Source organism: Barbus barbus (assembly GCF_936440315.1).
Source record: "Barbus barbus genome assembly, chromosome: 1".
Lineage (NCBI taxonomy): Eukaryota > Metazoa > Chordata > Actinopteri > Cypriniformes > Cyprinidae > Barbus > Barbus barbus.
The window spans coordinates 29,925,631-29,953,544 of NC_136729.1; the positions used below are offsets into that span (position 1 = coordinate 29,925,631).

Consider the following 27,914-nt stretch of genomic DNA (forward strand, 5'->3'; position numbering starts at 1 on the left):
TAATCCAAATTTTAATAAGGCTATTTACTCTTGTATTAAGATCTGTCTTGGGTGATTAGATCACAGTCGGTCAACTGAGACACATTATTGTTTACATTTGGTAACATTGGTCTCCAATGCAACTTCAAGCAAAGCTTGTGAACAGAATCTCTGTGGGCCACTGTGTTCACAAAGCACAACAAAACCAAATAAAAGAAGTGAGAAAATTTTTTTATATTTTCAATTCAATGGTAAATTAAAGCAGCATGGTCCCACTTTATATTAAATAGCTTTAACTTCTATGCACTTAAATAAAAAATATGAACAATTTACTTATTGTGTTCATATTGTATTGCAAAGCATTCATGCTGCTATTGAGGTGGTACATGGGTAAGGTCAGGGACAGGTTAAAGGGTGGGTTAAGCTGTAAGGGATGGGTCACCAGTGTAATTATACATGTAATTACATAAATTAATTACATGCAGGTAATTTTTAAAACAAGTACAATGTAAAAACACGTGTGATAAAGCGGGACCACATTACTTAAAAAAAAAAAAATAAATAAAAAGAAAAAAGAACAGAAGACAAAACAAACGCAAAGCTTCTGCAATTAGCACTTGTGCCTGGATCACTCAAAACAAATTATAACAGGGAAGGGTAGCAGACATATGCTTACTAGAAAAACAAAACAAAACAGAATGCATATTACAAGACAGTCTCCCTGTAGCAACAGGAGAGCTACAGTGTCTTCTGATCTGCTTTCACCATTGAGTCTTAGGAATCGTTCCTTCCAGTGTTTGAACTTTTGAAACCTTTGGCTTACTAACCCAGATCTTTGAGATGCAAAAGAAATGATAAAAGTAGTGATTACTAAGCCTTGACACTACAATGCACTGCACAATTTTAATCATCAGTATATAAACAAAATCGGCTCATGGTCAAATTAATGAACATAATTTCACTGATTAGACAATGTAGGTTATAAGTGTTCTAATAGCAAACAACGGCTTGTACTGGTACTGTTAGGGCAGTGAAAGTGGATCATTAATGAAAGCAAATTAACAGAAATGAAGCGATTGAAAGACAGAAAGAGAGATGAATAAGAACAGCAGTGAACATTGCATAGTAGATGCACATTGACGGTATGAAGAATGAGAGAGGAGGCATATTAATCCTTATCTCTTAGGTACTGTTGAGATGCATCTCTGTTTTATAATTGAAGTGCCCTTGAATCAATTCCATCCCACTGAATCTGTGGAGACGTCTGGAATAAGCCTGGATAATTCAGCCATGCTCCACCACCCACACACCTTCTTCATCCTCACACGCATATGTATGAGTGTGCGTAAACACAAAAATAAAGAAAGCGCTGCCTTCCCTTCATCATTAGTTTGCTCAGCTTAAGATAGCTGAGGTTAGATGAGACTCTGGGAGAACAAATACAGTATATACAGTATCTCACAGAAGTGAGTACACCCCTCAATTTTTTTTTTATATTTTGTTATATCTTTTCATCAGAATCAGAATCAGAATCAGAAAGAGCTTTATTGCCAAGTGTGTTTGCACACACAAGGAATTTGTCTTGGTTTTATGAGCTACCAGTACAGAAAGTACAAACATAGTGCAGACAACATATAATTAAGGTGATAAAGAACACTAATGAAGAGAATATACAATAATTAAGAATAACAATAGTAATAAAAATAAAAATATACAGAAAAGAGACTTGACCATAGACAGAACTGTGAATGTGCATGTGTCCTATGTACAGATGAAGGTTTGATGGGTTATTTACAGATGTACAGTACCGGGATGTGTTATGTGTTGTTAAGGTGGGATACGGCCTGGGGGAAAAAACTGTTCTCGTGTCTGGCTGTTCTGGTGCTCAGTGATCTGTAGCGCCGGCCAGAGGGCAACAGTACAAAGAGAGTATGTGACAGTACAATGTACAACAGTACAACAGTACAATGTTCATGTGACAACATTGAAGAAATTACACTTTGCTACAATGTAAAGTAGTGCGTGTACAGCTTGTATAACAGTGTTATAACAGTTGTATAACAAATTTGCTGTCCCCTCAAAATAGCTCAACACAGCCATTAATGTCTAAACCGCTGGCCACAAAAGTGAGTACACGCCTAAGAGAAAATTTTCAAATTGGAACCAATTAGCCATTTTCTCTCCCCGGTGTCATGTGATTCGTTAGTGTTACAAGGTCTCAGGTGTGAATGGGGAGCAGGTGTGTTAAATTTGGTGTTATCGCTCTCACTCTCTCATACTGGTCACTGGAAGTTCAACATGGCACCTCATGGCAAAGAACTCTCTGAGGATCTGAAAAAAAGAATTGTTGCTCTACATAAAGATGGCGTAGGCTATAAGAAGATTGCCAAGACCCTGAAACTGAGCTGCAGCACGGTGGCCAAGACCATACAGCGGTTTAACAGGACAGGTTCCACTCAGAACAGGCCTCGCCATGGTCGACCAAAGAAGCAAATTTACACTGTTATACAAGCTGTACACTCACTGTCACGGATCATGGTATCACGGTCTCATCTGTGCTTGGTACTGTTGTGTGTGAGTGGGTGTGTCTGATTACGGCACTTAGCTAATCATTCCAGGAGTGGCTCGTTTGCAGCTCTATATTAGATGTGCTAACCTCGCCTTATATTGTCACATCCTTGATGTTTGTCCTTGCGTTCCTGGTCTCTCTGTTGCTCCTGTGACTGGCTCCTTGGTCAGTTCCCTCGGATTTTCTTCTTCCAAGAGCTGCCCTTTGCATCCCTGCACTACTGTGCCCTCAGCTAAGACTGATGTGGACTCGCATTTGTGTTTCTTTGGAGATTCTCTAATAAACTCTTTGTTTAGCACCCGCTTTTGAATCCTATCTCTTCTTCCTTGTGACAGAAGGATCTGACCCTAAGATGGATTCAGCGGAGGCTTCAACACTTCAAGGTCTTTTTGCCTCTAAGAATGCTCGTATGGATCACCAGGATGAGCAAATGCTGGCAACCGGGCGTGCCGTGCAAGCACTCGTAACGCAGGTGTCCGAGCTCACCACCCAATTACAACTTTTAAGAGCACCCGCTGCACCACTCCCACCACCCATTCATGTCTTTCGTGTTCATGGCCTCCCGGTAGATGTGGTCTCTGACAGAGGGCCCCAGTTCGTATCCAAATTTTGGAGAGAGTTTTGTCATTTACGCGCTACTGTGACTCTCCAGCCCTCAGCTAAGACTGATGTGGACTTGCATTTGTGTTTCTTTGAACTGTTTGTTTAGCACCCACTTTTGAATCCTGTCTCTTCTTCCTTGTGACACTCACTACTTTACATTGTAGCAAAGTGTCATTTCTTCAGTGTTGTCACATAAAAAGATATAATAAAATATTTACAAAAATATGAGGGGTGTACTCACTTCTGTGAGATACTGTAAATCCCTTTCAACCATGGTCTCTTTCATCCTGCAGCTAGCTAAAACTCGGCCGCTAACTCTGTGTTGTTCAATCAGTCAGGTGAGCGTGAAATCCCATAAGGTCGGAAGTGCAAACATCAAGCGTTGTACCCCTTGTGAGTCCATCTCACGAACCTCCAGAAATCTGGCAGTAAAACACACATGCCGTGGGCCTACAAGTAAGATAACTTCTCAGTAGAGATCCATGAACACTGATGTTCACACATCCAGGGGAACAGTTTGGTATTCCAGAACACCGATATGACGGGGGAATGGGACGAGGTTCAGGTGGGAGTTTTATAAAAAAACAACAAAGAACTTTACTTCTTAGTTACGACCCTTTTTTCTCACTTAAAAAGAATGGATAAATCTATTTTACGGAAAATGATAAATAGAAAGCGTGCAAAGAATAGAATGAGTGCAAAAACAGAATGGGGTTAAAATATCTAGCTGAGCAGTGGCATACATTTTTTATTTATTTAATTTTGAGAAGTCTGGCTTTGAGGTCTCTCAGCAGAGCAAGAACTGCCACTTTGGCTTCCCCATGCTAGCTCAAAAACTAAAGAGATGTCTTGCATCTCAGTGGATGCTAATTTACTTCAAGCCCTGCCAAGAGAAACTCAAACAAAATACTCTACAGACCTGAAGAGAAGTTTTTAAGTACTAAACGTCGGCCCACAGCCAAGCATCTCCTCACCTCACTGCGCAGACTGGGGAGATTAAGACCCTCTAAATATCTTCAGTGTTGCACTCAACCCATATTTACTGGAGACATCGGGAAGCAAGCCGACCCATAATGATTCAGCACATATTTCAAACACTTAATTAAAAGTCTACAGCTGATTAAGCAGCAGCCCAGGTTGCTTTGCTAATAATATCTCATGAGAAAAAAAGGGTGGTAGTGGATAAATTGGGGAGAAAAGTAAAGAGACAAAATAGAGAGAGAATAGGTGAGAAAAAGACGGAAGACAAATGCTCTATTCCAAAACCTTCAGAAGAAGCTAAACAGCATTCAAAAGCAAAATAGGTGGGCCCTGATGCAATGGTTGTTCAAAAGAAAGGCAATTATTTAGCCTCCTAAAAAATCATGCTTTTTCATTGTGCTTTCCAATTAATTTCAATCAAATTGCAGTTGGGTTATTTTGACTAGATTAACAAAACAACTTTTAAAAACAGCTAGCTAACACAATAAAACAATAAAAACATGATAACAACAAAAAACAGGATTTTTGAATCTGTTTATCTGTTATCTGTTTTTGCAAATATACTCTTCATATATTCATAAAACCTGAGTATGTGGTTAAGTCTGAATAAAACAAACAAAAAAGGAAAAAATATATATTCAGAGTTTACTTTTACATATTCAGGATTTATAAATAAAAATGGTCACACTTTATTTTAAGGTTATATTCTCGCTAATAACAAACCAGCTTATTGCTGTTAATAACTCGTTTAACATCAATCAAGTCCCGCACTTTCTAACACAAACGCTACTTTCTAAAACAAAGAAGAGAGCCCTTTCAGAAAATGTACAAATACAAGTCATTTTAAATGTTTAATTCATATTTGTAGTATTGGGATCGCTATACAAGGGCTTAGTGAACTCATGTTTGTAAAAACCTCAAATTTGACCGTAATTGACATTTTTCACTTGTTTTGCCTGTACCTCGTAATTAGACCGTGTCCCTTCCAAATTATTTTGCCAGCACGGGTCCAGTGTTAATTTTGGCAGGCATTTTTGATTTAGTCTTAGTCTTTATCTTGAGACGAAAATGGTTAATAGTCTTAGTCACATTTTAGTCATTAAAGTCTTTCATAGTTTTAGTCTAGTTTTAGTCGACAAAAAGTCATTGCATTTTTGTCAACTTTTAGCCATTACTTTTAGTCAAACTGCAGTTACCAACATTTATTTTGGTAGCTATTTTATATGTAGTATTCAAACAAAAATAGTCATTAATTCTTCTCTCTTTAGACCAAATCAATTAAGCTTAGTTATGAGAAATTTGAATCAAGGATTGAATTTGGAAAAACTGGAATAAAGGTTCATTTTTTGGTAGAGATATAAATTAAACTAATTTTTCAGTAGGTTTACTTAAATATACATTTATTTAACATCTTTTGTTGGTTAACATTTATGACAGATAATTAGGAATGCTGTCCATTTAAGACGGAAGGTATGTATGTAATAGCCTACTGACATACATTCAGTTTTCGCGTTTTGGTAGCCTATCCGTCCACCGCAGCTGCCATGCAAACGCACCTTATCCAATGACAGAGACGCACATTTTGAAAGACAAGACAGTTAACTTTACAAGACAGTTAGCCTATAGGATGTATTTTGAATGTTCAGTAGTCCTCAAATAACATTTTAGTCCCGACTCGTCTTGTTAATGAAGACACGCATAAATTTCGTCATAGTTTTTGTCATCAGATATTAGTTTTATCTCCTCAACGTCTCGTCTTAGTCACAGAAAAAAGGCTCGTTGACGAATATTTTTTGTCGTCGTCTTCGTCGACGAAATTAACACTGCACGGGTCACATCTATTCATACATTCAGAATTATAACTTTATATGCAGGATTCATGAATGTGATTTATTGTGTTTTATATGTAACGTTATAAAAGTAGCAGTTGTTTTAGAACAGATCTGATGTGAAGTTAAATGTGAAGAAAATAGATAATTACACTGTGAATAAATAGACATGCATAGAGATAGTACATAGATAGATACAGACTGATATTTGTATACACAGTACCTTTTCAAACACAGGTTTGTTGTTGTTCACATCGTCAACTCCTACAATGACCTGGGCAATGGCGGAGAGTGACTGTGGCCCACCGGAGGCGTTATCATCTGTTGCCGTTATGTTCAGGACGTACTTTACTCCCTGAAGTCTAGGAGACGGGCTGGAGCGGAGACGGATCAATCCTGTGTAGGGTGACAGGCAAACATTTATAGCAACATTTAATTGGTCATTACCCTCGTCTAAATCCCACTCAAACGCCATTCAACCTCAGAGCCTTCTTTGAATTAGCAACTGATTCCTCGTTAGTTCAACACAGTTTTAATGTGATCACATCTGAATAGATAAAACGAGCTTATCAGGGAGTCTGAGCTGCATTCTTTCCGTACACTGCATTTGATAAACAGACTGTTATTTCATACATGAAAGTTTGTAAATGACATAGGACTTGATGAATACACATGGAGCCACGAAGACTAATCTCTCAGCCCTCATTCATAATGCAGAGAGGCTGTTTCTGACCTTCAAGGCAATGATGAGTATATTTACCATTCCTGAGACTTGTACTATGCAAAGTCCTGTATATATTGTGTGTTTTTATGGATGAACGTATGTGTTGTTGCAAATGTGCCAGGGATATCGTTATGCTTCATACATTGTGTCTTATCTGTGGAGACAGCCGGAGTCAGCTCCTACGTGACCCTCCGTGGTACACCATGCAGCGCCATCTCTTTCAGGAGAGCGCATTAGACTCTGCTGCATTCAGCTCCGCTTTTATAATCTGAAGAGCTAGATGACTGCTATCTCCAACTAGCAGCAAAGGGACATTAAAGAAACCAGCACATCAACTGACACAGACTTGGCAGGAGGGAAATCACATGTACCCTAGTTTCTTGAATTGATTCTAATGCATAATGTTGGTCCTTTTGCGGCACAACTCAGGGGAAAAAGAACATGTAATCAATTCTAATTCAATCTGAACACCCCTAGCCGCACTAGCTCCCTATCCAAATGTTAGTGGGGGCTGGAATGAGCGTGTGTGTTTGGATTTTGTGCCTTGAGGAGGCTTGTCACAGGTTCTAGCTCTATACTCTCGACAGTTGTATCAACTGCAGGCTATGTGAGCCACAGGCTAATCTGTTGAGACTCCAGTAACATTTTTTCGAAAACCACCGTTTCAAACCATACAGAGGCACTGCTATGGTATGCATCACCGCCAATGATTTTAAACAGAGATATACACAGAATTAAATAAAGAGCTTGAGCCAGGATTATAAATATTGACAAACTGGCAGCTCAGGCAACAGAAATTTCAGCAATGATATGCGTGTGATTTATCTGTCCTTGAGCCGGAAGTGTCTATTACGATTAGTATGTAGTACACTGGTGGAGCCTAGAACAGGACACAGATGGAAAAGGCAGCCAGGACATATCAGTGCACATCAAAGATAGAAATTATGTTTCTTCAGGGCTCTGACAAGCAAATGTCTCCCTACATGAGGGTGAGGGGCATGCCAGTGGCCATCTCTTTACGCCAGTTTACATCACTCTCATGCCCGCTGTGAGCTACAGCAAACCAAATACCTTGAATATGGACATACTGTGTGTGTGTGTGTTTTCACTCTGAAAATAACCCAAAATATATCAAATTATCAAATGCAATTCTTGTTTGAAGACAGTTACCGACATTAGCCAGTCTAAAATATAATTTTATAAATGCTAGAATCAACCATTGATATAGTAAAAAATAATACTTCAACAGTGTTAATCTCATTAATCTTAACAAAAATACTGGGAGTTCATTCATTTAGGTGAATTCATTAATGCAGCCTACAAATGAGATTCAAAAGTTTGGCATTAGCAAGCTGTTTTGTTTTGTTTTGTTTATGTATGTATGTATATGTTCTTGGTCTCACCAAGGCTGCATTTATCATTTATTTGATCAAAGCTGCTATAAGGAAAACTGTAAAAAAAAAAAAAAAAAAAAAAAAGAAGTTGAGCCAATTTAACATTTTAAGGCAACAAACTTCAGCAGATTTGTGAGTTTTCTCAACTTGTTGTTTTAAGTTTATACAAGAAAAAGTTGAGAATCTCCTACAAAAATAACTTGGGATAACTCAAAAATCTGCAAAAAGTTGGTTGCTTTACAATTTTAAGTTGGCTCAACTTTTTTTTTTTTTTTTTTTTTTTTTTTTTTTTACAATGAACAGTAATACTTTGAAATATTACTGTTTTCTGTAAAACGTGACTTTTTTTCAGGATTCTTCAATGAAATGCTGTTCAAACAACAAGCTGACAAGTAATTTGACATTGACAAGTAATTGATGCGTGCAGCACATTGACTTAACTTATTTGCATTAGTTATTTTGGCTATTTGGCTATTTGGCTATTTATCTGATCAAGTTCCTCTGTGCTATGACTAATTCACAATCCTTTGGAAGTTCGATCATCTCTGTAATAATCTCGATAATCCTTTCATGCCTTTTGCAAGACGTTGCACTATCAGAAAGAGTTTTCTTCCTCCCCATATTGCAGGAAAACCCAGAGAAACACATGATGAACATTTAGAAAGCGGGTGGTCAGTTTTATACCATCTTACAACAATGAACAAAGATTTAAATCCAAACAATTTCAAAACAGACCCAAGGGCAGTGACTATTATTTTTTAACATGAAGCAATTATGAAAGTAAACACTTCTCAAGATATAAATATGTTAATAACACCACATTTGTTTTTACTAGTGAAAGCATAGTTGACTAAATATACAAAACCCATTGGCAGTGTGTGCCAATATATATCTTTTATGGATTGCCGGACACATCCAGAGCATCCTTAATTACACAATTTATCAGCTTTTGTACAATGTTAACAGCCTGTCAGCCAAATATATTTTCTGGCAGTCTTTTCTTTTTTGCAATGCATTTCTCCATTGCCAGGCATTCGTATGATGGAACCTTGTTTAACATGAGGCCTTTTAGCAGGACAAAGAACAAAGGAAAATCAAAACACTACAAATAACAGAGGAAAATAAAATCGCTTGACAGGTGCTGTGTGCTGCCGATGATCTGGCTGATTATCAGCGTAAACACTACGCCGCCGTGCCGGTAAATACATCCTTCACGAACCGGATGGAGTCTTTGTATTTATGTCTTTAATACAAAAGGCCTGATCATCTTATTGACTTTGCTGTTTGAATCCTTAAAGGGGTATTGAATCAAACCAAGCACATTCCTCTGTGAGTTACAGTAAATTAACAACGAGCACAAGCGCCTGGGCCCTTATTCGCCCCAACAAAAACAACCTAATGGAGGAGAGGCTCTAATGAATGATAGAGGGAATTTCAGGAGAGACGGAGATCTGACGAGCCATAGAAGGGGCAATAAAGGAACGCTTTGATCTTTAGAGGAGAGAAAAGGAGTAATATGCAGGGAAGGGAATCAACAGAGACACTTTTTAAGGAACTGCTGTGCTTCCAATGAAGCGGGACATGTTTGAATCACCTGAATGGAGCACTAAATTGGAGCACGTAAGCAGCAAACGTATTTTGTAAGAAGGACATGTGAAGTCCGTATCTTACGACCGATCTTCTTCAATCAAAACGCAATCAATAAAAACATGTCTAGCTCTTTCACAGGTGAGGACTGTGTGGCAATTAAGTCGTGAGCTGTTTAGCAAATTTGAGGAGTTAAGAAATGTGTATTTGTAGTTGCCAATAAATATTATATTTACTGAGCCACTACTGAACTTCTTCAAAACTGCGGCAGATAAACAGAGACTGCATTTTCACATTAGTTAAGAGAAACGTGCCAATGCCCAGTGAAAAGTTTTGTAATCAGCAAGGGACTCAAAGTGTCTGATCTGTACACACACACTCCTAAAGGAAATACTTATAATCAAATAAAAAGCTTACCAGCTGGATCTCTCATATTTTCCATTTCCAATTGATGCTTTAGAGTTATAAAAAAATAAAAAAGAAAAAGAAAATCCTGACTATATTTCCTATGAAACGTATTTCTTATTTTTTACAACTTCATATCTGTAACTACTTGAACTGTGATTTCATTTCTTGCAATTGCAACTTTATTTCTTACAATTACATTTTCTCTCTCTCTCTCCCTCTTATTTTCTAGTTTTGTTAGTAATAGTCTTCCCTAACAATTACCTCATTATTATTGTTTTTGTTTTAAGTCTAAGGCAGAAATGGTATTTCATATTAATAGCTATATCATTGTGTGGGTGTTTTAATTGTAACTGTAACTAACAGTTTTGCCAAAATAAATGCTTAACTATAACTATAAAAAGGTAAATATGATTCATGGAAATCATACATGGCAAATTTTCAACTGATTTGAAATGTAACTGATACATTAAAGCTTTAAACTACACTTAAATATGTACCTTTGCTTAAGTTTAAAAACTTACAAGAACTAGTGTGATCTAAAATATAGTAGAGTACATTATACACTTGACTGTTTAAACAGATGTTGCTGTTGATTTCACTCACTCTCCTGCCATTCTGGATTTGACCGTTTACCAGATGTTCACACTAAACATTGCATCTTCAATTAACCCTTGAGGATCCTTCAGATTAAAGTCTTCTTTTCTGGTCGGGATGCACATCACATGATGTGTTTTTGAATCCCATCCTAACTGCTCCCATATAATTTCCCATCATATCTATACTGTTCGTTCTATAAACAATAAAATCTTCTGTGTACATCGGAGCAGTTTTCTCACTATATAGAACATAAGTTTTAGTTTGGTCTGCATAAGGTTTATTCATATACTACTCTTGTGTGTTTTTTTTTTCTCCTACAGTCCAATAAAGGGACAAACAAAAATACAACTTTGAATAAATATAAAATCCTTTTTTTTTTTTAAAGAATGGCATTTAAATTATGTCCAAGGTCCAAGATGGATGAAGACTTTCATTTGAATACCTGCCATGCCATGATCAACCAACCGTGAAAATACACTTAATTATTAATTACTATTAAAGTATCATTAATAGTTAAAGGACTTACATATAAAATGATGCAATGTAATGTAAAGAGTTTGAAAGAAACCACTGAACTAAGGCTTTTCTACTGCGCTGCTTCTTAGTGAATGCTCATGAAGCGTAAAACGGCTGTCAGAGAGATCAAAAGAGTAACACCAAATCTGAAATGGATGTCTCACCTTTCTGGCTGTCGATGACAAAGTTGCCCTCCTCATTGCCTGCTGTAATTTTGTATGTGATCCCATCACCATCTGGGTCCTTGGCCAGCACTGTTGCAACCAGAGTGTTAGGCCCTGCGTCCTCAGAGACAAAGGTTCGATACCTGTTTTTAAACACACAAACATATTTCTTTCAATATATGTTTCATGTTAAACTCACCACAATACCATGTTGTCATTACAGCAAAACAAACACATTAAGGTCTCTATGTTTATTGAATACTTTTTGTATGCAAAGAAAATAAAAATAACGACATTTATTCAACAATTCATCTCCTCTCTGTCTCTCTGTGTCAGCGTAGCACCATTTTGGAGAGCATCCGATGGACGCAAAGTGCGTACGCTATTCTCTGTCATCAGTAATGCATGGATGCTGTTCCATGCATTACTGCTTTTTTATATACTTTTCTGTGCCTTGACAGTGTCATTTACTTGGCAGTCAATAGGACAGTCACAAGCCTACCGGTTTTCATTCAAAATATCTTAAATTGTGTTCCGAAGACAAACAAAGCTTTTACGGGTTTGGAATGACATGATTAATGACAAAATTTGCATTTTGTGGTGGAGTGTCCCTTTAAAGTGATCAGATGCAGTATGTTTGAATAGAAAATTATGTTTGAATTGTGTCTAAGTAAGGCATCATAATGAAGCTTGTTACAGCAAGAACCTTTTAGATAAGAGCAACTTGAAGAGACTGACAGCTTTGACCGTGTCACCGCTTCAGTGACTCTTCAAGACTCTGGCCTCCAGCTGTAGAACAAACACACACACACACAAAACAGACATACTCGCACGGGGACAATTTTCATTGTCATAGAAAACCCATTATTATTTTGTGAATATAACAAAGAACGAGTGGGGGGAGTGAGTTAGACCACCCCTCCAATGTTCAATAATAGATTTCTACAACCGAAAAAGAAACAGTTGAACTAGTTCGCTCAAGGGGCTGTTAACAGACAAAGCCAACACATTTCATGCTAAGCCTTTCTTGCCAAAACTATGCTCACACTTCATCACATCTGAAACAATGCTGTCAAAGGAACAGCACCTCGTGGCGACAAGACAAACAGTGCCTCCACATCTGCACAGTGTGCTGTCGTTTGAGAAGAGAGAAAAGCGCTGACAGACTGAGAGATACTTCCACAGTCTCAGCCACCATTCATTATTATTCATCTGCAAAGATTTCATTTAAGTCACATAGGCAGCACACTAATGGACTTTTTGTTGTGAAAGTGTGAGACATTTCCTCTTGATCTGAGAAGGACATTGATGGTGCAACAGACCGGCTCAAGGTCAACTGCCCTGATGCCAGAGTGATGTGTTTGGGATTCAGCCAGTTAAGAAATGAATCTGGACCTTCTTGTATAGAAAACCGTTGCTTGTGTGCAGGCTTTGAATACTAATACATCTGTGAAACCTCAAGATGGAATGAAAGCTAGTTTGGCTAAATCTGTTCATAAATAAACAAATAATCAAAGCCACTGAGGAATCCAAAGGTAGAACTTCTGTAAGATTGAAGCAAACATAAATCAAGAGTTCTGGGAACAAAGTAAGCTTAAACTCCCATAGCCAACGAGCATCCATTTTTCTTTCACCAGAGTGTGAATTTGAATGTCTGGTTTAAAAGGATAGATCACCCCAAACAAAATGTCTGTCATCATTTACTCACACTTGTGTCTTTCTAAACCTGCTCTTTCTTTTTTCTGTTGAAGACAAAAGGTGAATTCCTGATGAATATCCTGGCTATAATGAAAGCGAATGAGGACTGGGGCTGTCAAGCTCCAAAATAGGGAGAAAAACACACACATACACAGTTGAAGGAACAAAAAAATGAAATGTCCTGAAGCTATTTAATACCTCAGTGTCATGAAGAGAGCTCTTTGGCACGTTCATGTGTAAAAATGTTTCATTTTCGAATGAGTCAAATCTTTCCAATGAATCAGTTGATCCAGTTCAACAAACAGATCTGTATGATTCATTTACAAATCTAATCGAAATGTTCTTGGGTTTATTTCAACGAATCAGCTCACTGGAGGGAAAGATCATATGAGGAATGTTTTCATTCAAGCTGCAACCTAATTTATGCAAAAAGGTGTAAATATTGGAAAAAATTATTTGTAAATAAAGCAGTGTTTCTATCCAATGCATTCAAGAGAACAGAATCTTTTATTAAATGCAATAAATGACTAGCATTTTAGAGTGTGCAGACAAACTAGGTTACGACAAAGTCACTTTTTGTTGTACATACAGGAATTTATTCAGTAATGCATTTCAGTTGTTTTTATATGTATGCATTCTCACTGAACAACAACAAAAACAACAAAATCTTCAAGCAAGATTATGCATTTTGGAGATAATTTTTTTTTTTGCATCTTGATACGTTCCACTCAGCATTTTTATGCAAAATCTGCATAAAAATGTGTTGATGGAAGCCCAATAATAACTGATGTTTCAGCCTGAGACAAAACTACTAGTTTTAGAAGAAATACTTTTAAGACTCTTTTATAGTTTTTCCGCAGTCTTTCTGAAGCTCAAACTCATTCATCATCAATGCAAGACCAAAAAAGCAATAAACACGTTCTCCTTTTAAGTTCCACTGAAGAAAGTAAGTCATACGGGTTTGGGACAACATGACAGTGAATGAATGATGACATTTGACTTTCCATCAGAGCAAGTCAAGACAACAGAAAACTGGACTTTATCGAAGAGAACAACATTATCAGTCTCTGTCAATCTGACCAAGATTCCAGATATGAAACTAAAAGCGATGCTGATTTGAACAAAAAGAAGATGGATTGAAGGATGCAGAGATGGAAATCCAAACAGAAAGATCGAAACAAGGAGATAAGGAGGAATGAAAGCTCAAGAATGATGAGAAGACACCAATCAGAGGACAGGAAATGACAGATATAGAGACAGACAGAATGACAGAGGGTAAGAGAGCTTGAGCCCATCATCTCACTCTGCGTAGGGCTGATTGATGGCTAACAGAGGGAAGGTGACAGGCCTTTCATGTAGGTGATTTATGTCATCCATGGAGACACCATTGCTTGCACTTTTTCACCCTGTCATTGCACCCCGGCGCTGACACATGCGTGACATCCACGACCTGTAATCTGTTAGAAGTCTCAAAGATCTGAGATTGCGCTCACACACACACACACAAACAAACAGAGATCCTCCCCCCACAGAAACACACACAATCCTAGACACACACACGTTCAGAGACATAACTCAAAGGGCTTGTTTTTAGATGTTAGCCAAGAGGATCTGTTGAGAACAGCCTTTGAGAAAACCTGTCACGGACTAACCATTAAAAAAACGCCTCGCTTACGTCTCCCTTTCTAAGCCATTGCCATGGCAACAGTGCAGGTGATGGCTCTTGTGACAGTGACTGACAACTCGCAGAGGCCACTTTGTTTGAAGTGCATGAACCAATCAGACAAGTGAAACGCCGGCTCGTCAGCATTCACTGCATACTTCGGCTCATTATGTCAGCTATCAATCAAAAGACAACATTTCAGTTGCAGAGGCCTGGAAAGACATCCATCAACGCAACAAAACAAAGGAGATGAGCAAACGCCAATGATCACAAAAGAACACTGAGGCTGGGCTCTTAATCATTTTCACCCAAATTTCCAGCTATATGAGGACCGACTGTATCGCCGCTCATTACCATGTCCCGTGGCTGTAGGAACGGGCAAAGAAAGCCCGGGCCAGTGCGTAATAAACATCACTCAATCCATCTTACTCTTTGTCCTTGGTCAGGTTGGTGCCAGTAAACAGATCTGGTAATGATGTACTGTGCAAACGCTATGGTGTGAGTGACAAGGCTCATTTTCAGGCGAACTGAAGGAGCCCGGTGCCTTGAAGCGGAGGGCTTGGGCAAATTAGTCTGCCCAAATGGAACAAACAGCAGTGACAGACATTGCAATTTACGCAATTACAAGCCCGACACATATATGCTATCCTGTTCGCAGAAATGATGTAGGATAGAAAGATTGAGTCTTTTCTGTTTGAGGAAAGGAGGGATTTTCAGAGAGGATCTGAGGTGAAGGAAAGGGGAATATACATGCAGGGACAGGTCAGGGTCTGTGGGGAAGTCAGAACATGCCAGACCTCAAGCTTAATATTTTTTATTAAGAATGGGATGAGCAAGACAAGCTACATACCGTTCAAAAAATTGGGGTTGATAAAATGTTTGAAATTCTCTTATGCTCACCAAGGCTGTTTATTTGATCAAAAACAGTAAAAACAGTAATGTTATGACATAGTATTAAAATTGAACAGTTTTCTTTATTCTTTTTAAATGTAATTTACTCCTGAGGCTGAAAAGCTTTTTAGCAGCCATTACTGCAGTCTTCAGGGTCATTACATATCTCTGACCATTTCTTCATTACATTTACATTTTTTACATTTTGCTACCCAGGTGCCACCATCTCCCTTACCGGTTATTTTCAGACGCAACCTACGCTCCCTTTCCCCCTCCCTTCTTTCCTCTGTGGTATCCTCCTCTCTTCCCTCGCCTACCCATTTCTCTTCTCTGGATGTAAATGCAGCCACTGACACTTTATGCTCTACCTTAACCTCTTGTCTAGACGACATCTGTCCTCTCTCCTCGAGGCCAGCACGGGCTGCTCCTTCTAACCCCTGGTTATCCGATGTTCAACAATGATTACCCCATCAACTTCAGTCAGAAATCTTGGTGTAATCTTTGATGACCAGCTGACCTTCAAAGAGCACATTGCAAAGACTGCTCGATCCTACAGGTTTGCACTACACAACATCAGAAAGATCAGGCCCTTTCTGACAGAGCATGCTGCGCAACTTCTTGTCCAGGCCCTTGTTGTTTCTAGACTGGACTACTGCAATGCTCTTCTGGCTGGTCTGTCACAATCAAACCTCTACAAATGATTCAGAATGCAGCAGCACGACTGATTTTCAACGAGCCCAAAAGAGCGCATGTTACACCTCTCTTCATCTCCTTGCACTGGCTACCAGTGGCAGCTCGCATCAAGTTCAAGACACTGATGCTTGCGTACAGAACTACCACAGCCTCAGCACCCTCCTACTTCCACTCACTATTACGAACCAACATCCCCTCCAGAAGTCTGAGATCTGCTAGTGAGCGACGCCTTGTGGTACCATCACAGAGAGGCTCAAAATCACTCTCCAGAACATTCTCGTTCACCATTCCTGGCTGGTGGAATAATCTTCCCACCCCTATCCGGAACGCCGGATCCATGGCAATCTTCAAGCAACAACTGAAAACTCATCTCTTTCGGCAGTACTTGACTTCATCCTAAACTCAAAAAAAAAAAAACTCTTTCCCTCTATCTTTCTCTCTGCTTACTAGCTTGTACTTATTTGAACAATGACTGAGACTTGGTGTTACGAGCACTTCCTCTGTCTGATTGCCTCTTCAAGATTAATCACTTTTTGTATTCCCCAATTGTAAGTCGCTTTGGATAAAAGCGTCTGCCAAATGACTAAATGTAAATGTAAATGTAATTATGATCCTTCAGAAATCATTCTTACATGCTGATTTGCTCCTCAAGAAACATTTCTTATTATCAATGTTGAAAATAGCTGTGCTGCTTAATATTTTTGTGTAAAACATGATATATATTTTTAATATATATATATATTTTTTTTAAGAAATAGCGAGCATTTATTTGAAATAAAAATATTCTGTAATTTTATAAACATTTTTATTGTTGCTTCTGATCAATTTAATGCATCCTTGCTGAATAAAAGCATTTTTTTTTTCTTTACACTAAGTGCAAATAGTCCGCCTTGTTGGTGTCACGCTGTACTGGAGCAAGGAGAGAGGAGACACGGAGATTTCCAATACGGAGTTTTATTGAGATTTCCAAACACACGGAACATGGAGCTTCGGGAATAGACGAACAATACAGGACATTGGAGACAGGGAGAAACAGGGCTTAAGAACACAGGGAAATCAACGAGGAAGAACAGAAACAGGTGCGGGGCAATTAAACGCAGGGCTGGGAACAAATTAACTCATGAGGACAGGGAACAAGGACAGGAACAGGAAGGCCAAATATGGACACGAGAGGAGGGGGAAACAAGACACAGGACTGACAGTTGGCAGAGGCTATTTTAACTCCGACCACCAACGTGTGAATGGGCTAGTCAACATTAAAAGATGGTTGTCGTTAGCTACAGTGGCGCTGATGGTAAATTGTGTGTTGCACTCTTTTTGACGCGATCGACCAGGGTTCGAATCTGTCTTTTGGCAAACTTTTTTTCTCCCTTTTCAATTTCAAATCACATCAGAAAAGCATTTATTTTCAATAAAAATTAAGGAAATAATCAAAAAGTTGAAAATAAAGTAACGGGTAGGGTTAGGATAGGTGTAGGGAGGGCTTTATTGTCCCAATAAGGTGGCAGCCATTTAATAATTTGAATTAAAATTACACTCAATAAGTTATTATTGCATATTGTTTTATAATGTACTACAATACTGAGGTGCAGATAAATGCCACTATTTGCAATTAGTATAAATAGCAGAAAATCCTGCTATTTTAACATAGTGTAAATAGAATCTATAGCTATTTGCACTCAGTGTAAATAGCATATCACTATTTGCTATTTAGAATTGGACCTTAAAGTAAGGCAGTGACTATTTGTACTAAGTGTAAATAGCGATAGATGCTATTTACACTCAGTCCAAATAGCCACTGCCTTATTTTAATGTCCAGTTCTTGGTATTAACAAACTATTATCTACAACTCTTGCCTCAAACTCCCAATTTGCTGATTATTAATAGTTAGTAAGGTAGTTGTTAAGTTTAGGTATGAGGTAGGATTAGGGATGTAGAATATGGTCATGCAGAATATGTGCTTTATAAGTACTAATAAACAGCCAATATGTTAATGCTAATAAGCAACCAGTTACTAGTGAGAATTAATCCTTATACTATAGTGTTACCGATTGTTCTTCTATCATGAAAACTATCAATTTAATATTTTTATTTGATTTTGCATATTTTCCATCAACAATTTTAAATTTCATCTACTAAACACACACAGTAGCTATATGCCAATTTAGTAATGAACATGACAAAATGTTGTCAACATTAAAAGCATACTTTCATATAAAGACAAAACTCATACATGATAGATATATGAAAGTTTGAGTCATTATTATGACAACTAATGTGGACATGTTAAGAAATTGAATTTAATCATTCAGAAAATCAGGCAATTTTTCTCCAGTGTGAAGTCTCTCAGCTCCGGCACAGCTGTAAAGTAGCTAATTCAGATAACGATTCAGCATCGTGAAGAGCACGTCTAATTACGTTACAGCTATTAACCATCCACATTTAAGTATTTCCTGAATCGGTTATACAGAAATGCCTGGACTAAATGTTATTCCTGCTTGGACAGCAGATAAGCTGCTGTAATAATCAGATAACTTGCTGATGTTTGTGCCTGTGCAGACAATAATTAGAGGGCATTTCATTATAATGCCCAAGTGTATTTTCCAGCCCTGTTTGAACCTTCCCAAGTGCAGAAGTACTGAACTATTATTTGCACACTCGCCTAATAAAAACTGAAATAACCCAAGATGGCAAAAAGGGGTGACATAAAAGTCTCCCATCTACAACGCTAAGAGGAAATCAGCATTTGTGCAGCATTTTTAGGAATGCAGCACGTGTCATATGGGGCTACATTTCTCAAAATGACAACTGAAGACGCATTGTAGCTGTTTTCAAAAGCAGTTTAGTAGCAAAGAGCGCTTCTTTGCTCAACATGAAGCAGCATTCAAAACCCATTTTACTTTCATAATGTGATGCATTTCTGAGTGAAACAGGATATTCTGTGAGAGAAAGTGGTTTGAGGGGAAGGGTTGAAAAATAAAAGGAGCGGGTGATGTCAGCCAAAAAGAATAGTCACTGCAGAGGTGGTACAAGTTATTACATTTTGTTTAAAAAAATGATATGCATGAAAGGATGCAGCATGCGCAATAACACCATGTGTATTAAGAAAGTAAATAGGGTCATTTTTGATTTCATATTGACTTTAATGTTTAAAGTAGACTCCCAAGCCATTCACATCTCAAACTCATGCTCTCGGGTATAACCATGCAGCCACAGATACACACACAGGAATGCATAACGTCATTAAAACAAAGCCTTTTAGGGGACTGGAAACAAAAAAATTGCCTGACTCTCCCTTTCTTTTTGGACCCTCTGACCGAGGTCTGTCTACCCACCCTCCACCCCCCAATCCATTCTCGGTTTCTCCAGCTTTAGCTGAATGCACGGCTGATTGAATCTGCCTCTCTGATTCAGTGAGCTCTCTGCCAGAATATCAGTCAATTAAAATGGCCAAGGGCCATAGCTCCGCCAACAAGATGGAAAAAACAACAATAACACTCAGCAGTCAGCACAACAGAAATATCAGCGAAATGTGAGGCAAATTAATACAGCAACTGAGGAAAAACCTCATCGGCAAGGTCTACACAAGGGGAGATGAAGATTAGGAAAGGGTAGACCACATAATCTGGAGATAACAGTGTAACGGCAACATTAGGCCAGCTGTTCATTCTCAGAGCAATCTTACAGTATTATTCACTATTCTAAAAAAAAATAATGCTGAAAAAACTAACAGAAAATTCACTTGATTATTGTTGTTTTTAAGGTTACAAGCAGCAACATAAGTAATGCATTTCATGTAACGTGACTGTAAACGTATTTCAATGTAGCATTTTTTAACAACATGTCCCCCTGGAGTCAATAATTTTATCCTTCTCCATCTTTTGTCTTTAATGATCATCTTTTAATCCATCCTCTCTGAATCAAAATAGCAAACCTAAACATTTATTCCTGTGAAAATAATTTCATCATACGCAGAGTGAATATGTAAATTAGTCCCCGCTTCCACTCAATCACAGCAGATTCACAGCACTTTCACTCGGTTAACTGAAATAGTAAACTCTATACAATTATTCACCCAAAAATTACAATTATGTCATCATTACTCACTCTCATGTCGTTCCAAACCCGCAAGACCTTTGTTCATCTTCGAAAGACAAATTATTTTTGATGAAATCAGAGAGCTTTCTGACCCTGCATAGACAGAAAAGAAACTACCACATTCAAGGCCCAGAAAGGTAGAAACGACATTGTTAAAATAGCCCATGTGACATCACTGGTTCAAACTTAATACTACAAGAATACTTTTTGTGCACAAAGAAAACAAAAATTATGACTTTATTCAACATTTTCTCTTCCTTGTTAGTCTTTCACGTGAATTCACAAGAGTACCACAATGCATACATGTACATTCATCTGCTTGTAAACAAGGTGCAGTGCATCCAGTTTCTACGTCAGAATGCCGGATCCTGTGTCAGCAGCATCACATGCATGTGTTGTGCTACTCCTGTGAATACACGTCAAAGACTGACATGGAAGAGAAGAGATTGTTGAATAAATTTGTTATTTTTGTTTTCTTTGTGTGCAAAAAGTGTTCTTGTAGCTTCATAAAATTACGGTTGAACCACTGATGTCACATGGATTATATTAACAATGTCCTTACTACCTTTCCATGCCTTGAACGAGGTAGTTGCGTTGCTGTCTATGCAGGGTCAGAAAGCTCCTGAATTTTATCAAAAATATCTCCATTTGTGTGCATATTGCTAATGTTACACAAACTATGTTCCTGGTCGTCATCTCAGACAGCTACCGTCTAAAAATCAACATATTTAGGTAGAAACACTTTGATAATGATATGAAAAGCCCCACCCTTATTTATTTATTTTTATTTACATTTTTATGATGGTAGGAATCAGGGGCTGTTTCAAACTGCATTTCTAAAACTGTCTTTGGGACACTGTTGTTTTAAGGAGAAAATGTTAATCAAAGTTAAATACTTTTCACCACAGGTGGTCTTTAAGAGAAAAAATAAGCACCCAACTCAACTTTTGTAGTTCAGTTGCATGCTTATATTTGTTCTACAACTAAAAATAAATAATTGATTATAACCCTTGATGTTTTTCAACTGTTGATGTCTTTGTGTGCTATTATTAAAGCATGCTTTTTCATGAAAATAGTAAGTATTCACTTAAGCACTCAATTTAGATTTATTATAAGAAACAAGATGCAGCATTGGAATGTAAAAAATAAAACAGAACAAACTATATAGAGCAAAGTCTTCTAACACTTATTTATTCTAAATGGATAATTATTTAATGTATATGCTATCACTGCATTTAAGTACATAGAAACCATGTAAAGCCATATAAACAGTTCTATGACCACCTTATACATGTAACTGCATATGCATTGAACATCAATAGCACAGACTGCAAGTTCAGAGCTTAAGCCGGAACACACAAGTCGACGCAGACAAACTAGTGGTGACGAAATCAAACTGCGGGGTCGGCTCATGTCGGCAGCAACTGGGTCCAAAGTTGCCCTGACACACCAAGCCGACGCTCAACACCCAATGGCCAAGTAGCACGTCTGTTCTATGCCTTTCTCGTGCACTGGTTCGCCAGCTCATCAGAATGATCAGATTGCCCGGCTGACCGACGAGCTCCGACGCCGATTCTACATGTCGAATCGGCCAAAAAAAAAGCAGACGAGGACCAACTTCAGCTGACGGTGCGGAACACACTGAGAAAACTTGACGCTGACAAACAAAAAACTGCCCAACGGCCGACTGTCGGCTTGGTGGTTTCCGGGCTTTAGGCTCAGCTGTAGGCTGTCTTCAATGTCTCCCACAGACACATTGTTCAAATCAACCACCATCACCTCAGTGGCGAAGAGGTTCCCCATATCGTTCCACGATGCCTGTAGCCGCATTGTTCCCTAGAGTGTTTTGAGAGGGTGGCAATGCCACATGTCAGAGTCATCCTACCAGCCACACTGAACCATAACGCAAACTAGCACCACTTGAAGGAGGAGGCTATTGTGTTTACTATACACAACAACAGCTTAAAAATCTACTGAACAACATTCAATTCATCACTCACCTATTCAACAATCATTCAAGTATACCATATCATACAACAATCATTCATCAAAATATCTACACATGAACAGCATCACGTTATCCTTCAAACATCGTTCCAATATGATGATTTCTTATTATTATCAATGTTCAAATCAGTTGAGCTGCTTAATATTTATGTGGAAAATGTGACACTTTTTGGTAAAACTTTAGAATAGGGAACACTTATTCACTATTAACTACGATTTTTCCCTCAATAAATTCCTAATTTGCTGCTTATTAATAATTAGTAAGGTAGTTGTTAAGTTTAGGTGTTGGTAGGATTAGGGATGTAGACTAAGGTCATGTAGAATAAGGCATTATTATGTGCTTAATTACTACTAATACATGGCTAATATTCTAGTAATATGCATGATAATAAGCAACTAGTTAAGAGACCCTAAAATAAAGTGTTACCCACTTTTTCACAATTCTTTGAGGAATAGAATAGTTAGGGACCAATTCTCACTCTAAATTAACTATGGTTTTGCCTCAAACTCATAATTTGGTAATGTAAAATAAGGCATTAACATGTGCTTTTATAAGTATTAATATACAGCCAAGATGCTAGTAATATGCATGCTAATAAGCAACTAATTAATAGTGAGAGTTGGTCCCTAAACTAATGTGTCACCAGACCTTTACATTGTTACAAAGATTTCAGTCACTTTTGATAAATTTAATGCATTTTTGATAAATAAAAGGATTCCTTAATGATAATAATAATAATAATAATAGCAATTTTTTTTTAAAATAGTGTACAATTATCATATTTCGGGTGCACAAAATTAGGAAAAGCAAATGAATTTTGAACAGTCGTGCACGTCGCATGTAAGGATTTCTCCTCATCTCATCACACATCAGAGAGGGTCATCAAGTGTATACACAAACTCCTTGAGGCAAAATATCACTTCAAGCAAATGTTTACATACATCAAATATTATATGCCAATTTGATATAACATGGATTATTATTATTATTTTTTCCCTCCGTAAAGTTTGTACATCTTTTTAGCCTGTGTTCTCTTTTGGCCATAATGTGGGTGCATCCTTAGTTTTCAGGTACTGGAAGTAGTGTTATTTTAGCATCGATATACTACTATATTTTTTTTATAAATATTTTGAATAAGAAAATATTTCTATATTTTCAGAATTTTTCTTTCTATATTTCTATATTTTCTATATTTTCAGAACAATTTCAGACACTCTAGTGAAAATGGCCCAGACCATCATAAGAGCCTTCTTCCTGCTCTTAATAACACTAAAAGGGCACATATACAGAAAAGTGTAAAAGGACGGCCATCAAGGTGGTTCCCTTTCACCTGCCCCAGAGTATGTTCACAGCACTGTCAGGAAGTGCGAATATTCAGGCCTAATCAAACACCACTGCACAGCTTCTTTGATGCACTTCAGCCACTTTAAGGGTCTCTGACACTTCATACCAGGATTGCTCAACTAATGCACTTTCTGTGCTGGTATATTTTCTGCTATTCGAGCAATGAACTCCCAAATATAAATATATACTGTATATATATATATATATATATATAAATATATACTGTATATATATATATATATATATATATATATATATATATATATATATATATATATATATATATATATGGGTCATTGACGTATAAGGATTTTTCGACAGCCCAACTTTAAAATACAAAAAATAATATTTACTGTAATTGTTCAAACATTACGAATGTTGTGCACACATAAGTTCATATTAAAATTTTAAATTAAGTGATTTTAGTGTTTTTTCATCTAGATGAATTGGCCGTAGCCTTAAAAAATGTTGTGTGGTGAGACCATGATTTATATTAAAATTAAATAATTTCTAATTTTTAAATGTTCTCAGTAATTAAAGTGTTTAGAAACAAAGTATTTGCATTTAATTTGAGTTTTTGTAAATAATGATCTCTTATTTTTGTTCTATAATTTCAGAGTTGCCTTCTTAAATGTAGTTAACAGACTTATTTTTCTTGCAAATTGCATAAAACTGATAGAAATGTTTTAAAAATTCCATTCACTTAAGCATACTGTAGCAGTGATTCATATTTCAACCACAGAAATGAGATATTATATTTTTATTTTAATACAGTTATTGCTATTATTGGTCGCACCACATGATGAGTGGTCGCTCCAAATGACAAAAATACCTTATATCATTAAAAATCTATTGAAAAAGATGTGTGAAAAGTGCAGCACGGGGCATTAACTGCAAGCATTTCTTTAGCCCCTGTACTTTGCCCAATAATGGCTGCTCAATTGACCCTTTCGCCGGGAGTTTGATTAATAGGCAGTCTGACATATTATAATGCCGAAAAACAAACCAGACAGGAGAGTAAATTAACGTCGAAGCAGAGGGCTTGAACTTGAAAAATGGTGTGTACTGACATCGTTTCACGGTTTAAACAAGATACCTTCTGATGTTAATTCATGTTTATTTTGTGCTATGACTAGTAAAGATGAAGAGATGATCAGTTCATGTGCAGCTTGAACTGAGGTGCTACAGCGATCTGTATATATATATATATGGATGTGTCGGTGTGTATATCAGTGTATATCAGTTCCATCCATATAAGCTGCAAATGCACCACAAACCCAGGCTGTCTGAGAGAATGAGTTCACGGGCTAATTAATATAAACATGATTAGTTGATCCCTTGTCATTTGAGATGTTACTTACAGCTTAATAAAGTGTTGGGAATAAGTATGTAAAATTATTTATTTCACAAACAACGGTAATTTTCTGTAAATCTACGTCAGTTACGGAAGCTTCCGGGTAAGCGGATTCTCCGCAGCTTTTTCGCCTCCTCTCTGTTGCTATGACTTGTCAGGATTGTGTTCTGCTGGTAGACAGCTGATTTCATGCACGAAGTAAGCTGTCCGCGAAGAGCTCGCCCAAGCGGAAAAATGCGCTGTTGCTCACAGATCTCGATTGCTGAAAATTACATTGTGTTTGATGCAAAACTAACTTGACTAAATTATATGAAAAAAACATCATAACAGTATATGTTCATGCTTTCCCAAGCAAAGCAAATTTTGAAAGTCTACTGAAACATTATCATTATCATAGACAATGTTAAAGACGTTATTGTCAACAAGTGGTAAATAATAAAAAAAAGTTTATAAAAATGTATATAAAAGTTTAAATAATAACAAACATCGGGAAAAAAATAAGAAACAATACTTTTGTTTTCCGTATACTTGTGTCGCTTACAGTTAAAGTTCTTCTCTGATTTTATTGTTGTTTGCAACGTTACTTGGCATTATTATTATTATTATTATTAATATATATATATATATATATATATATATATATATATATATATATATATATATATATATAAAATTTTTGTTTTTTTGTTTTTGTTTTTTTGCATTTTCATTGTCTATTATTGGCACAATGTCACCCAGGTGAGAGTTTTAACTCTTATTCACTGGAAATAAAAAATAAATGAATAAAAAAGCCTAAATAAAATAATAATAATAATAAAATCAGTCAGTCTATGCAGAGTCATGCAGAGCGGGGGAATAATCCCCCATCTCCCCGCCCTCTGAATATTCCGTATCATAACGTATCTCCTTCCCCGCCTATCAGACCCAGTGGCCCCTCCCCAGCATCGGAAGCCCGCTCCGCGGTTTCTTCCCCCCAGGGAGGTGGCTCGACGCTTCTCCTCCCTTCCTCCGAGAAGGTGGATGTGGAGAGCGTCGATGAGGCTTCTCACCCTCAGTCGCCCCAGTATGAGGAGCTAGTGGAGGTGATTACGCGAGCGGTAGCCAAATTAAATATCAGCTGGCCCGCCAAGACTCCTGTCGAACCGCAGAGAAGTAAACTCGATGAGAGATTTCTGCATGTCAGGCCGCCACCTCCACGTCGGAGCCTGCTGTTTTTTCCCGATCTCCACACCGAGGTGTCGAGATTGTGGGATAAACCTTTCTCGGCCCGTCTCTTCATCCCCGCCTCTGGTAATTACGGGAATGTGGCGGGGTTGAGTGTCCCCTCGCACGGTGGCACCTCTAAAGGCTCCATCCTTGCCTACCAAGCCGCTGCGTACGACTTCAGCGTGGGTAAGGGGTACCTGGCTGCAGGTCAGGCTGGTGTGTGTCTGCACACCATGGCGGTGTTACAGGCATACCAAGACGACCTGCTTAAAGAGTTAGATGAGGGAGAGGAGCTCAGGCCTGAAGATATTACTGAGCTCCGTAAAACCGCTGATTTGTCTCTCCACGCCACCAAAGAGACCGCCCGTGCCATCGGCAGGACTATGGCAGCACTGGTGGCTGTGGAGAGACATTTATGGTTGACCCTGTCCGATTTGCAAGACAAGGAATGGGTCCTGCTCATGGATGCCCCGCTTGTGCCTTCTGGCCTGTTCGGCGACACCGTCAATTCTGTCATTGACAGGTACCAGGAGGCCCGTAAACAGGCGGCGGCATTTCAGCGGTTTCTCCCTCGCCGTTCTCTAGCTCGGAGGGCTGCTGGGCAGGAGCAGCCCTTGGCGCGTGCCAGCTCCTCTTACATGGAGGCACAAAAACAGAGCGTGGCTACCCGCACCCCACCGAAGTGGGGCCGTGGTGGCAAACGCTCCGGGTCGGGGACCTCTAAGGCTAAGCCGGATCTGCAGACCGTTCTTAATTCTAAGAGGTCCTTGGCCAAGAAGCCCTGACGAGCATGGCTCCGGGCTTACGAGGGCAGATCCCTCTGGGGAAGAGCGGGTTATACCTCATTATACGGTGTCCGTCTCCCCCTAGTGCCCTCGGGAGACCAGTCTGCCAACCCTGCCAGAGTTCCAGGGAGCAGCTGGCTCCAGCGAGCGATGTTCTCAGTTTCTTCCACCCCGAAGTGTAGCGGAGCTGAGAAGCTCGCCACCCCTGCAGGGGTCTCTAGAGCTCCTGGTTCGGCCGTCTCCAGCGGCTCTGAATACATCAGAGGCCAGTCTCGAGAGACTGGTTCCCTTAGTAGACCATCTGGCAGCGTGGAAACTACTGCCAATGTGTCTCAGTTGGTCCTGCGTACTGTAGAGAAAGGCTATCCTATTCAGTTCGACGCTCCACCGCCTTCTTTCAATGGGGTGATTCCCACGTTGGTGGGCCCCGAGCAGGCTCTGATCATGGAACAGGAAGTAGACACTCTCTTGAGGAAGGAGGCCATCGAGGTAGTCCCTTCTCACAAAAGAGAGTCTGGGTTCTACAGCCGGTACTTCATCGTTCCAAAGAAGGATAGAGGGTTGTGTCCCATTTTAGATCTGCGTCAGTTGAACCGCTCAGTCATGCGACTGAAGTTCAGGATGCTTACACTCAAACAGGTTGTGTCTCAGATCAAGTCCGAGAACTGGTTTGTCACGGTAGATCTAAAAGACGCATACTTCCACGTCTCCATTCTTCCCACTCACAGGAAGTTCCTGAGGTTTGCTTTTGGGGGCAAAGCTTACTAATATCGGGTCCTTCCTTTCGGCCTGGCACTCTCACCCTGCACTTTTACGAAGTGTG

The 27,914-nt window shown here is 38.6% G+C and overlaps 1 protein-coding gene across 1 annotated transcript in view; it reads right to left on the reverse strand.

Annotated features, from left to right (window-relative positions):
* Positions 1 to 27,914, reverse strand: part of LOC306876406 (neural-cadherin-like) — a gene marked incomplete at both ends in the record, with an annotated part of 304,042 nt that overhangs the window by 129,894 nt on the left and 146,234 nt on the right. Inside the window, 2 exons of the mRNA XM_079427539.1 lie at positions 6,185 to 6,357; positions 11,352 to 11,494. Coding sequence (XP_079283665.1) covers positions 6,185 to 6,357; positions 11,352 to 11,494 — 316 coding nt within the window. The remainder of the gene's footprint in view (positions 1 to 6,184; positions 6,358 to 11,351; positions 11,495 to 27,914) is intronic.